At 40.8% G+C, this 13,937-nt stretch overlaps 1 protein-coding gene across 5 annotated transcripts in view; it reads right to left on the bottom strand.

Moving 5' to 3' along the window:
* The window catches only part of OSBPL6 (oxysterol binding protein like 6), a 191,131-nt gene that overhangs the window by 8,044 nt on the left and 169,150 nt on the right, over positions 1–13,937 (bottom strand). For 4 of the 5 annotated variants that reach the window (XM_067549166.1, XM_067549167.1, XM_067549164.1 and 1 more), the window contains 8 exons: positions 13,221–13,308; positions 12,763–13,016; positions 5,681–5,818; positions 5,262–5,325; positions 4,691–4,769; positions 3,236–3,380; positions 1,217–1,361; positions 27–153 (listed from right to left, as the gene is read on the bottom strand). In XM_067549166.1, coding sequence (XP_067405267.1) covers positions 27–153; positions 1,217–1,361; positions 3,236–3,380; positions 4,691–4,769; positions 5,262–5,325; positions 5,681–5,818; positions 12,763–13,016; positions 13,221–13,308 — 1,040 coding nt within the window. Of the gene's footprint in view, positions 1–26; positions 154–1,216; positions 1,362–1,835; positions 2,155–3,235; positions 3,381–4,690; positions 4,770–5,261; positions 5,326–5,680; positions 5,819–12,762; positions 13,017–13,220; positions 13,309–13,937 lie in introns of those variants that run through there. The other variant, XM_067549168.1, reaches the window with a different exon arrangement.

A 13,937-nucleotide genomic window follows, 5' to 3' on the forward strand; every position in this document is an offset into this window, starting at 1 on the left:
TTAAACATATAAATGAGCTTTCTTGCCTCTGATCTGGCCTGAATCGTGCATCTGTTGTTGGAAGAATATCTTTCAATACAGGATCTAATTCATTGAGCTCAATAGCAAACCTTGTAAAGCCATAATAACGTTCATAGTTGGTTGGCATGGAACCTATATAAACAAGTTTGAGAAAGAAAAATGCTTGTTTTGTTATTTTTATAAACACATACACAGAACCCAATGAACTTATGAAGCTATAATAGCCAATAAATTATTTAAACATTCTAATTCACTTTTTGATCCAAATTTAAAAAGGTATCAAATATTATTTTCTAGGTAGAACATCTTTCATTTAATATTAATGATGATAACTTATTACATCGTAGAGTTTTTACATGACATACCAAGACATTTTCAATCTTTTTTTTTTTTTTTTTGCTTTTGGGAAATATCTCAGATATTACTTCTTTCAAGTTTAAAAAAAAAAAAAAAAAGTCTCCACAAAAGCAAATTTACGGGATTTCCCTTCAAATGTTGGGACCTTAACAGGTTCATAGGGTCTGATTCACCATTGCTCTGCATCTCCTCTCCACCAGTGCAAAGTCGATATAAAATGGCATCAAATTAGAATAGGGACTGTTATACACCCACTTCACTCTAGAGTGAGGAATGCCTGGTAGTAGTGGTTCGGACCCACGCTGTGTCTTTAAGCAAGTAAGCAATTTTTAAGCAATTGAAGTCAATGGGAACCGCAAGTGCTCAGTACCTTTAAAAACCAGGCCATTAGGGCAATAAAGGATTGACACAATTGACCTGATTCTCCTTTCACTTACACTAGTTTCAATATAATTCTGTTTAATCCAATGAAGTTACCCCGATCTACACAGGTGTGAGAGAAGGATAAGGCTAAAATTTACATTTTGCTTATGCCAAAATCCAATTATTTCCTTCCTCAGATTATATTCCCAACACGCTAAGTACCTGTAACCAAATTTTAGCCTTGGATTTAGAGCAAAATCTAAAAAATGACTGATGAGATGAAGCACACACACTTTTTAGGTATTTTTACATTTAGTAATAAAATATACCTAAACAACAACTGCTGTGCAAATACCTCGTTATTTATCTAGCTGTATATTTTGTTTCTCCATTTGTATTTAAAAGGGTGGTTAAAAGCAGCTTTACACATTTTTAGTGAGACACTAAAGCCACCTGTTTACCAGAATTTTTTTACCTGGCCTCCATATACACTTAGCTGAAGGTGCAATGCCACAGTATAGCCCTTCATGCCACTTTCCAAAGAGGCGATGCACCACCTTTCCTTCTTGATCCATGACAACCCCTTGGACTTCATTTACATTTGAATTCCAATAATTCACCTGAAAATGTAACAAAGTGAAGAAAGAGAACAAAGTTGATTTCCTTGTCACACGGCATATAACAATATTCCACTACACACTTCTTCTAAATATCGTGACATGTATGAAGTCAACTGCAGCCAGATCCCCAACAGACAAAAATTAGAAGCTATTTCTTTTCTGAAATTGAGGACATGAATAAGGATGTGATATCTTCGCAATTCTGCTACAAAAATTATCGCCGCAAACCAATACAGAATTAGCTTGTCTAGCAGATGTCTACCCTATTTGGATTATAAAGTCTTAATGGGCTGCGACTCCATCATGTGTATCATTTTACACATGATGGAGGCACATTATTGTCACTTCAGGAATTAGAATTTAGTCCAATTGAATATTAGTTATATTAAAACACAAACGAAAAATGGCAGTCTGGAACATTCCGGAACAATATAATATGATGAGCCATTGTGTCCATCTCTATAACTAGGGGAAAGTTTCTTTGTATACCTCAATATATTTTTAAACTAGTGGATTACAATGTAAAATGATTTGTTCCCAACATTTTGTAGATAGGAAAACTACAGAATCATAGAAGTGTAGCACTGGAAGGGACCTCAATAGGTCATCTAGTCCAGTCTCCTGCACTCAAGACAGGACTAAGTAATAACATAACAGAATGTCTCTGCATAAGAAGAATCTATCCATATTGCAAATGGTTCCTATCGGTCACTGATGGGAGGTCCCAGATTTTGCATCAAAGTTCTCTTTTGTCGCATCTCAGTCTACTGCCAATCCCCATAATGGTTGCGATCTAAAATGAAGAAAATCGAACACTGGGTGCATCAACGACATATGTTTATTGAACAACTCTGATGAAAACAGTAATCTGGTTATTTGTAAAGAGGTACAAGCTCATTTAATTATCTGCACACACTGGCAATATATAGCCTCTTCACCAGTCAGATCCCTACAGATTCCCTGCAGTAGAAACAGACCTCCCCCTACTCCCCCACTTAAAAGTTAAAAGATCAGATGCATACGTTTTTTCTCTTCCCAGATACCTAAACTGCTGACACTGACACCCTATAGTATTGGCAAATTCTTTTCCAGATCCTGCTAACTAAATGTGGGGGGACTACTTTTAGCCCACAGCACCCTGTATTTGCTTTTTCTGCTCCTCTACTATATCTTCCTTTCCTCAGGCATCTCTATTCCCTTCCCCTTTACCTTTAAACAGGCTGGTTCCAAAGCACTGCCCAAGTCCTGACCCGAGACAAGCTATGATGCATCACTGATGCAATGGAGGGGGGCCTTTTGGTATTGATGTGTTTGTAGCAACACCAGTGATGATAAACTCATTATTTTAATTATTTTTACAACAAAATTCAGCTCTAATAGATCTGTCTTACTGTTTTTATACTGGACTATCAGAAAGATATGGGAATACAAAGAAGCAGAGCACTGTTATTCTAAATAGGTAAGAAACTTCGGACCAATTCTGATCATGGTTGGAACAGTCTAAATCCAGCGTAACTGCTCTGAAAGACATAGAGCTTCTACTTGTTTTCACTGACATAGTAGAGCAGAATTTGGCCATTTGCTTTTTAAAATTAAAAAACAGTAATTTATTGTCAGTGCTGCTGCCTGCACAGAAACACATTGACATCAAATGGGCTGGCCCAGCAACAACAGACATATGTTAATACTGGCAGACATCTCAGATCACAAGTTAGGTGGAATTTGTTATTGGGCTTCTTGCCTGATAAAATGGTGGTAATGATACAGAACAGAGAAAAAGGAATTTGGGGGGACAGCAAAAGACTGAGAAGACAGAGGAAACTGTAGCCAGGTCTAGGCTAAGTAAAAGATCTGCGTGGCAGATCATAAGTTACCTTGACAAATGTGAGTTTACAAATACAAACACTGCTTTTTGTGTTTCTGATTGTTATTTCTCCATAATGCTCTATCCATCTCCTTCCACTAAGGATGTTGTGTATGCAGGTGGTGACTTTGTTCCACACATAGTAATCTCCATACCTGGGAATAAAGTTAGTACACGATTGCTAATGTAAATTACATTTCAATATTGCTGACAGAAAGTGAAATCCAGCCAGATAATCACATATACAAAATAATGATATCCCTCAGAAATGTTTGAATCAATAGCTGGCTCATTAAAAGAATGGCTTCCATACTAACTATTATTCCCCCTCATTAATCCTAAATTATTCTATATGGGTGAAATTCACCCCATTGTAGACGGCTCATGAGAGGCCCTATGAACCACTAAAGTCCTGCATTAAAGGCTCAATCCTGGTAGTGCTGAACACTTTGGCCCTGATCAGTAACTTCAGTAAGATTAGACTGAAAGTTCAGCCTGAGCTAAAGCGTGTGGTGGATTGGAACCATATATTTCTCGCAGATGCAAAGGGAGCTAATAAAAGTAAAATAGGTCTGAAATGGGAAGGAAGTGGGGAGCCGTAGGTCAGTGGCATATTGTCTCCTTTCCTGAAAATTTCTCTGTGGCAACTCCATGCAGTCAGAGCATCCCCAGTCTTGAGGGAGGGGATAGAGCCAGGGAGCACATGCCTTACATGGCATGCTCCCCTCTGAACCTGTCAGACAGCCAGGTCAACAGATATATGCAGCAGGCACTGTTGTTCTTACAGTATTCACTTCCACTTTGTGACCAGATGAAGGAAAAAGTAAGACAGAGTCCCTACAGAAGCTGTACTGCCAAGGGACAGAGTGCAACTGAGCACCAACATCTGCAGATTCCCAAGCTTTGTGGGTCTGGGAAGCTATAAACACCTCTCCCGCTCTGATAAAATTCCCTCTCCCCTCTCTGAGTGCAACATTTGAAGGAAGTCATGCGGCCCAATCTACACTATAGAAGATTTTGAACCTTTTTCCTGCTGTGTTAATCCTGGTTCAACTGCACCAACATTAGCAGGATTGAGAGCCCTACTGGAGACAGAGCGCCCATTGCCAACACAGTTGTCAGTGTTGCATTGAACAGACTTGTTCTGGGAAGCCCAGCTTTCCAATGACTGGGTATGGAGTTCTATCTCCTCCCATGCACCAATTCACCTCTACCAGTGACATGCTTTTAGAGAGGTCCCTGGTTTTCCCTCCAAGTGCCTGACTGAGCCTACAGGCTACAGCAATGCTTCATTACCCCATCCTGTAATGGGAGATTGGAGCAGGGAGCTCACAACCTGCCTGCTGCTAAACATGTGGGGTCTCTATTCCCCCACCACAATCCATCCAGCCCTCTGAAAAAAGAGCATATATTTAGATTTAAAAAACAAAAAAACACAGCCAAAGGGAACAAGAGAGTAGCTTACTTTGGAAAAGTCACATTTAGTGTTCCAATTGGCAGGATTTCCATTGATTTCCCCCAGAACTTATTTTTCCATCTGATATCTAAAGGATAGAGTGAAATATTTAGAAAATTACAAAAGTCCAAAATATTATACCTTCAGTGATCTATGCCACTAAATGGCATACCAGATGATCTATGCCAGACTGCCTGTTTTGAACAGAACATTAACCTGGTTTGAAGACAGAAAAAAGGTTATACTGGAGGCACAACCTTATGTCAGAGAAGCTAATGTACCCCTTGTCTTTCTGTTAGTTCCTAACAGATAACAGTGTGTTCTGTATAAACCTTTTAAATAATGCAAGTCACCCTGGCACTGATGATAAAATACTGCATTGATTTGTCCCTTACAGTTTAAAATTGAAACACTTGAAAGCAACAGTCAGCATTAACTTAATATAATAACTATACTAAACTAATCTCTTAGGTAAATTCCAGACAGAGAACTAGAACCCTAATTATAATAATTTTTGAGATAAAACTTTTTTTATTTGCTTAAAAACTTGATCTTTAGGCTTTTGAATTAAAATATATACCTTGCCAAAACACAAAATTCTTTGATTCACAGTGACAGGCAGAAATGGGTGGATGGTGGCTAACCTGAAAAAAAAAATGACGGTGGCGAGGAGTTGTTTAACACAAAAAAGTCTTTCATTTTTAAAATCAGTGCAACTAACAGTTACCTCAAGGTTTTATGTATATTACAAAAAAACAAACAAACAAAAAGCCTCAGCATGTTTAACATGAAGTAGACTTTATTTTTACAGCCTCATATATTAAAGGATATATTTTATGTAAATCATTTTAGTTTCTTTTTACACAGTTTTTTCCTGGATTTAATAACTTTCACATCAAACTCTCTTTACTATAGTGGGAATATATCTTAACTATAAAGAAAAATTAAAGTCACTCTGCTGTCCAAAGAAATGAAGATTTACATAGAAACATGTTTTACCTGCTCTGAGAAAAATCGAAATCCTTTGTCTTCCCTAATACATTCATAAGTCTCACCAAGCACTGGATTGAATGGCTTGCTTCCTGCTCTGTAGTAAGTGGAGGCATACCCTGAAGCTGCAAAGGCAGCTATGAGAACCTGTTAAAACACAGAAAAATTGCTGAAGATTCCTCAGTGTGCTCCCTCATCATTTTCAATTGTGTGGGTAGCAGTGTGAATAAATGTATAATTTAAAAACACTTAATTGCCCTCTTATTCATTCACTATTTGAAGGGCTACATATTAATAGAAAACTATCAATGTCCTACAAAGTAATGGATGGAAAGAAAGCCTGCAGTATCTGTTTATTTATGTGTCTGAATAATACACAAACCTCTGGCGTGCACATCACTATAGCCTTTGGGTACACAGAAAATGAAAAACAATTCAATAGGAATTTGCTAATCTACACAGCACATAATTCACAAACAAAAAATGATAATCTCTCACCATTTCTCAGCAGAGGTTTAATGGCAGAGGTTGTATTAGCTGAAGTCTCACAATATTAAGAATTTATTACTTTTACAAAATATACTACAGAACATTTACTATTTGCTTTGAACTGCCATTATGGGGGCACTAGTAATGACTTCATAGTTGAAGTTGTACTGATATTTGCACTTAGAGAAGGATTAAGATCCCTTTGTTTCTTCCTTTAAATTCAGATTAATTTTTGTCTCCAAATTTGGCACAATAATTTGATTCTTCCATGTAATATTTTTTTATAAAATATTTAGTAACTTTACAATTATGGCCAGATTTTCAAAATTTTATCCTGTTCTTCCTCACTTTTGTTTGGGCTCTTCTAGCTAAACAACCACAGTTCCCACAAGCTTCAAAATTCTTTCTCTCTCTCATACACACATTCATACACGTTGCACATAGGCCACTTTTGAATTTTATCCTTATGACATATCTACACTGCTCTGCAGAATGAACTATGGGGGTGCAAATAGCAGTGTGCACCAAAGTGCTGCGCTGCAACTCCCCTGTGTGGAAGCTGCAGACATGAACTAGAAGGTTCCTGGTTTGAATGAATGTCCCTGAACTGTGGGACAGAGTAGACATGCCTTTAATCATAGTGCTAGATTCTCAAGTCTTCCGTGGCTGTTACCATCCCAATGTGCAGAAAGAATAGCAAATATAGCAGGCGACCATCTTGGCTTAACAGAGAAACCTTCAGTGAGCTTAAACACAAAAAGGAAGCTTACAAGAAGTGGAAGCTTGGACAGATGACTAGGGAGGAGTATAAAAATATTGCTAGAGCATGCAGGGGTGAAATCAGGAAGGCCAAAGTACAACTAGCAGGAGATGTGAAGGGTAACAAGAAGGATTTCTGTTGGTATGTTAGCAACAAGAAGAAGGTCAGGGAAAGCATGGGTCCCTTACTGAATGGGAGGCAACCTAGTGACAGATGATGTGGAAAAAGTTGAAGTACTCAATGCTTTTTTTTGCCTCGGTGTTCACAGACAGGGTCAGCTCCCAGACTACTACACTGGGCAGCACAATATGGGGAGGAGGTGAGCAGGTCTCAGTGGTGAAAGAACAGGTTAAGGACTATTTAGAAAAGCTGGACATGCATAAGTCTGTGCACTCAATGCATCCGAGACTGCTGAGGAAGTTGGCTGACTTAACTGTAGAGCCATTAGCCATTATCTTTGAAAACTCATGGCAATAGGGGGATGTCCTGGATGATTGGAAAAAGGCAAATATAGTGCTCATCTTCAAAAAAAAAAAAGGGGGGAAGGAGGAGGATCTGGGGAACTACAGACCAGTCAGCCTCACCTTGGTCCCCGGAAAAATCATGGAGCAGGTCCTCAAAGAATCCATTTTAAAGCACTTGGAGGACAGGAAAGTGATCAGGAACAGTCAGCATGGATTCACCAAGGGCAAGTCCTGCCTGACCAACCCGATTGCCTTCTAAGATAAGATGACTGGCTCTGTGGATGTGGGGAAAGCAGTGGACATGATATACTTTGACTTTAGCAAAGCTTTTGATATGGTCTCCCACAGTATTCTTGCCAGCAAATTGTTGAAGTATGGGTTGGATGAATGGACTTCAAGGTGGATAGAAAGCTGGCTAGATTGTTGGGCTCCACAGGTAGTGATCCACGGCTTGATGTCTAGCTGGCAGCCAGTCTCAAGCGGAGTGCCCCTGGGTCCTGGGGCCGGTTTATTTCAACATCTTCATTAACTATTTGGATAATGGGATGCATTGCACCCTCAGCAAGTTTGTGGATGACACTAAGCTTGGAGGAGTGGTAGATATGCTGGAGAGTAGGGATAGAATTCAGAGTGACCTGGACAAATTGGAGGATTAGGCCAAAAGAAGGCCAAAAGAAATCTGATGAAGTTCAACGAAGACAAGTGCAGAGTCCTGCACTTAGGACGGAAGAATCTCGAGCACTGCTACAGACTAAGGACCAACTGACTAAGCAGCACTTCTGCAGAAAGGGACCTGGGGGTTACAGTGGACAAGAAGCTGGATATGAGTCAACAGTGTGCCCTTGTTGCAAGAAGACTAATGGCATAGTGGACTGCATTAGTAGGAGCATCGCCAGCAGATCAAGGGAAGTGATTATTCCTCTCTATAGGGAACTGGTGAGGCCACATCTAGAGTATTGTGACCAGTTTTGGGCGCCCCACTACAGAAAGGATGTGGACAAATTGGAGAGAATCCAGCAGGAGACAATGAAAAAGATTAAGGGGCTGGGGCACATGACTTATGAGGAGAGGCTGAGGGAACTGGGCTTATTTAGTCTGCAGAAAAGAAGAGTGAGGGGGGATTTGGTAGCAGCCTTCAGCTACCTGAAAGGGGGTTCCAGGGAGGATGGAGCTATGCTGTTCTCAATGGTAGTAGATGACAGAACTAGAAGCAATGGTCTCAAGTTGCAGTAAGAGAGGTCTAGGTTGGATATTAGGAAAAATCTTTTCACTAGGAGGGTGCTGAAGCACTGGAATCAGTTACCTAGGGAGATGGGGGAATCTCCATCCTTATAAGTTTTTAAGGTGCACCTTGACAAAGCTCTGACTGGGATGATTTAATTGGGATTGGTCCTCCTTTGAGCAGGGGGTTTGACTAGATGACTTCCTGAGGTCCCTTCCAACCCTAATCTTCTAGGATTCTGAGTTTTGTGCCACTCAGACAATGAAAAAATGGCCGTATTTTAGCCATCGCTAGCTAGAAGAGAATTCCCCTCACACAGGGGAACTCTCCACTGGCATAAAGCTGGCAGAGGTGGCGGAGCTGCCTCCTTCAGCAGATGTTCCCCCTACCCCACTGTAGAGAGAGGCGGGGGCATCTCAGGGATGCAACCAAGTGGAGCTTCACTATGCCTTGTTCTCTACTGGTGTGAAGTCTCTAAGGGAATGTCTACACTGCATTAAAACATCTACAGCTGGCCTGTGTCAGCTGATCTGGGGTGCAGGGCTCAGGTTGCAAGGCTATAAAACTGCAGTGTAGACATTTGGGCTTGCGTTGGAGCCTGGATTCGGGGACCCTGTGATGCCCGAGAGACCCCAAGCCCGAACAGCTACCCTGCAGTTTTATAGCCCCGCAGCCCAACCCTGTGAACCCGAGTCACCTGACACAGGCCAGCCACAGGTCTTTTATTGCAGAGTATAGACATAACCTGAGGGACCTTATACCAGTGGCTAGTGCTCAGCAGCAGTGACCTTGGCTAGGGCAGGCCTGGGGAGTTGCAACTGGCCCATGACTGCCCTTCTCTTTTGTGCCTGAGCTCTGCTCAGGGTCTGTGGACAATCTGGCCCATAAAAAGGTATTCTCCTCATTCAGGATAAACTAACTGTGTTTGCCAAAATTAGCCAACAGAACTGTCAAATTCCATCTGCTACTTCTACTTTTGTCTACTGCCAAGCTGCCTCAACACCACACCAGCAGGAAATAAGCAACTAAGTCATTCCATATCCCCTCTATACTCTGCTTATCAGTTGTCATTCAACCCCTGCTACCTTCCCACCATCAACCACAGCCCACATATTTCCACCCTCATGCTTTTTCTCTCTTTCTGGTACCATTCCCTGGCCTGAACTGAGATCTAAATGGGCCCTCTCCATTATCCCCAGCTGGCATCTGAGAAAAGCATCATTTTGACGGGTTCACTAATGGGTGAATCCCTTCAAAATCTGATTCATTGAACTAATCAGCTGAGGAAGTGAAGAATATACACTGGGAATTTGATCTCTGCCGAGTTGCAATGATGCAGAGGGGATAACCGGAATTACTGAATATGTCTCATATGAACTCTAGATCAATGAAGTATGCTTGTGCATGAGATCAGAATTCTCAAGAGAGTCCAATAAGAATTGGATTTTTGCTTCTGTGACACTATTTGTTTTCCTTTCTTCATCTTCTCCTAACTTGTTTCTGACATGAGACCTTGTACCTGATGGTGTTCATTCTCAGAGCAGGCCACTTTATCATGAACTCTATGCAACTTTAATTTGGCCTCCTTGTGCATGATGTTGTCTTAAATTGCATGATCACATACTACTTCTTCCTCAGGATCCCTGACTTATTCAGTGTACAGAATGAACAATGCTCACTTCCGGATGTGTCTTCAGTACCCAGTTTACTTAGGCTTTGTCCCTAATCATCAACTGTCCACACACAAAACCCTCTCACTCAAATTTGGTGGTGATTTAAACCCAGATTAGCTGACCCAAGTGGGGCAAAGACTAGAACCTGGATACTTCTTTCACTTGGACTGGTAACCCACCCACTTTGGAGTAAAGTCTCAGGCTACATCACCTGAGAGTGTTGAAAGTCCTCCAATGCCTTCCCACAATTACCCCTTCATGTCCAAAATGACAGATAACCTTAATTTTGGGAATTCCTAACTTGGGCTTGACTTTGCAACTTTTGTGTTCTTTCATCATAGGGAATTTTATGTGTAATTTCCTAGGTTTTTAAAAAAGGAAACTGAAAAAACAGAAATTCCATCATGTCACATCATAGTAACATCCACATGGTTCATCAGCAGGCTTGGAATCTTTAGATCCTTTGCAGAACACTCTGACCCTTGAGCTCATGGAGAAAATGATAGCAGCAACTGGTTGTCATCCTTGAATGGACCAGCACTAGAAGGTGATGAGACACTTTGCCTGTTGGTTTCATGGATATTTGCTGACAGCAGAGGAATGGTGAGACCCAGGAATCTTGGGTTCCATTCCAGGCTCAGGAGGGGAATGTGCTCTAGTGGGTACAGTCTCTTCTGCCCATTCCCCCCAAGCATGACCCCTTCTGCCCTATACCTGCCTTAGTAATGTCTCTTCCCCCAGCTGTGGCTCATTGTCCCAGTCCCATTCTCTTTCATCTAACGAAGCCCATTCTCCATTCTTCAGGTTTCTCACTCCAGTGCCAGTCTTCTTATCCAGTCAGTCCCAGTCTCTCCCATCCAGACTCCCATCCTAGCTTCTCCCAGTCTCACCCTGCCCTACCAGACTGCTTGCCCAGCCTATCCCAGTTCCCTCCACTTGGCTCCTCATCCAATCTATCTCTCTCCTTCCCCACTTCCCATCACTCCCATACCCCCATTATCTCTGCCCATTGACTCCCAGTCGCAGTCTCCCTCTCTCAAGTTCTGCACCCAAGCAGGAGGCAGCACAGATCTGTGGACCTTCACATGTTGAAGAAAGAGAGGCAGCGGAGGACGAGAATGGGAATTGATGAAGAAAGTGTGGATGGGGTGTTGAATGATACCACTACTTATTTCCTTGCTTTTTATAGTTTGTGTTGGTGGCCTACGCAGTCTAACAAACTTCATTCACAATTAACATTTTTGTGCAGCTATAATTAATAAGAAGCTACACTAGCTAAATAAATGTACAAGTATGCTGATATAATATCCCCAACGACAAGGTTTTTATTGTGTTTGGGTGTTTACTCACTATTTACAAAATTCACTAAGTGTTTCCCAGTCATTAGTGAGACTTAGTGAGATATAAACCTAATATAGTTATAGACACTATCTATAGTATATAAATATAAGTGATGTCTACAATGGGTAAGCAAACTAAGACAAACATATATTGACCCTTGCCTATTGGACCAATAGCAAACTACTTAGCTGTCACACTCAAGCTCAGGAAAATAACTTATAAAAATGATGTACACACTGGACACTGACAAACCAAGGCAGAAAACTGTATAGCCAAGGACTTTTAAATGAAATCCTATGGCCACCAATCCCCATTTATTCAATCCTAAAGTCTGAGACTAATCCCCAACTCAAATAGTGTGAACAGTAATGACAGGAAATGGGGATGGAGTGCGGAGAAATGCCTAATCCAGCCAGATATTAGATCATTCAGGGTTTTCAGATCATAACTAATAGCTGGAATTGCACCCCAAAATGATGTGGAAGTTTGAGCAGAGCATGGAGCCCTGGGATAGTGCTTCATCTGTGAGAAAATGTGCAGCCACATGCTACAACAGCTAAAACTACTGAGTAGTTTTCAAGAGTTGCCCCAAGCAGATTGCACTGCAGCAGTCCTGCCTACATGTGTGGCAAAGGCATGAACACCTCTACCAAAGTTCACATCAGAAAGAAAAGGCTACAAATTATCAGTTAGCTGTGGAGAAAAAAATGCCATTCTGCACTAGAAAGATGACTTGATCAATGAGAGACTTTAAATGACACAGAGATCATTGAGACCTCTTTGTTTAGGGACAGATACATGCTTTCAACAAAGGAAGCAGGCAACCCCCATCGAATAGTTCAGGTGTTTCTCCTCGCTACCTCATTGGACTGACTCTCAACCAGTGCACTGTCATGTCAGCCTCTTTTTATCCAGAAATCAAAAAGCCAAGAAACTGAAGATAAGAGACAGAGATCAGCATCATCTGGATGTCATTATGGTTCCAAAAGCCTCACAAACTCCCTTAGTAATCTCACTTACACAATGACCAGGGAAATGACAAAATGGAACCCTGTGCAGGACTCCACACAAGAGCCCCTGAGGAAGGTGAGAAAAATCTAAGTTTTCACATATACAAAGTTGTGCTGTACCAAATTTATTACCATGCGTTCATACGGATCATCAGTTTCAGCAGCTTTGTCCAGGAGTTCACTGTATTCCAGTTCTTCACAAAGGTGTTGCAAAGTATTAAGAGGTTCATTTAGCTCAACTGGCATGGAGACTTTGGAGAGATCTTTACCAATATTATTTCTCAAAATATTCCACAGATTGATGTTACTGGTATCAGGACAGGGAGCTGGAAGATAAGTCCGACGTCCATTCCTGAATGCACCTCCTGTTAGCTCACCATTAAGTACTAAGGGGGAAAAGAATATTTTTGTATTGAAATCTCTCTTTTAAAAAACAATATTCATTCATGGGACCAAATTACCACTGGTGTAAGCAGGTCCAATTCCTTTAATTTCAGCTGAATTCTGCCTGATTATACCTGCAGTAAATTTGGTTCATGATCTGAAAACAATGTAAGTTTCTAAAGTTTTTTAAAAAATATGGTGTATACTTTGTCGGAAAACGTTGTCTGCAACACTGGTATTGTCTTCAGATATGTTATCACTCACATCACTGATATATGATTCATCATCAGAAGCCTAAAGAAGAAAAATTTAAAAATTAGTCAATGAAATCCAGGACATCAACTATATAGTAAAAATTCAAATAAGCTAGGCAAAACAAACATTCAAATGGTCCACGCTAAGCCTTGCAGAGCTAAAACTAGATCTACCAGATTTGTTTCTGTTTACACATGCAAATAACCAATGCCCCAATAGCACCAAGAGAAATCTTTTGCTCACCGAATTTTCCTGTGTTTTGGTGCCAAACAAAGCCTTTCAAACATATTTCATTTATGACTCTACATTAGACTTTGTTCACCCTTAGTTTCTCTTAATCAACTTCTACTGAAGTCTCCCCCGAAGGAGAGGATAAGAGAATAAACAACACTTAACAGATGTTAGTCGTATTGCTTAATGCAGTAGTGGAAGGAGCTAAGATACCGCAGTGATGAGTGTGGTATAAGCACCCACACAGAACAGGAGTCCATTAGTTTCAGTAGAAATTGGATCAGGCCTTAAAAGAGAGAAAAAGCTACGCATTCCACCTTCATCTGCTTATGTGTCTTTCTCCCTGTGTTCTACCACAACACTTGAGGTCAGCTGGGAATCTTTTGCTAATAGGTCCTTATTTTTTTATTTTTAAATACCAGGATTGGAGACACGGT

This window comes from Emydura macquarii, unplaced genomic scaffold (genome assembly GCF_026122565.2).
Source record: "Emydura macquarii macquarii isolate MOO-44397 ecotype Brisbane River unplaced genomic scaffold, CSIRO-AGI_Emac_v2 contig_1253, whole genome shotgun sequence".
In the NCBI taxonomy this organism is placed as follows: Eukaryota; Metazoa; Chordata; order Testudines; family Chelidae; genus Emydura; species Emydura macquarii.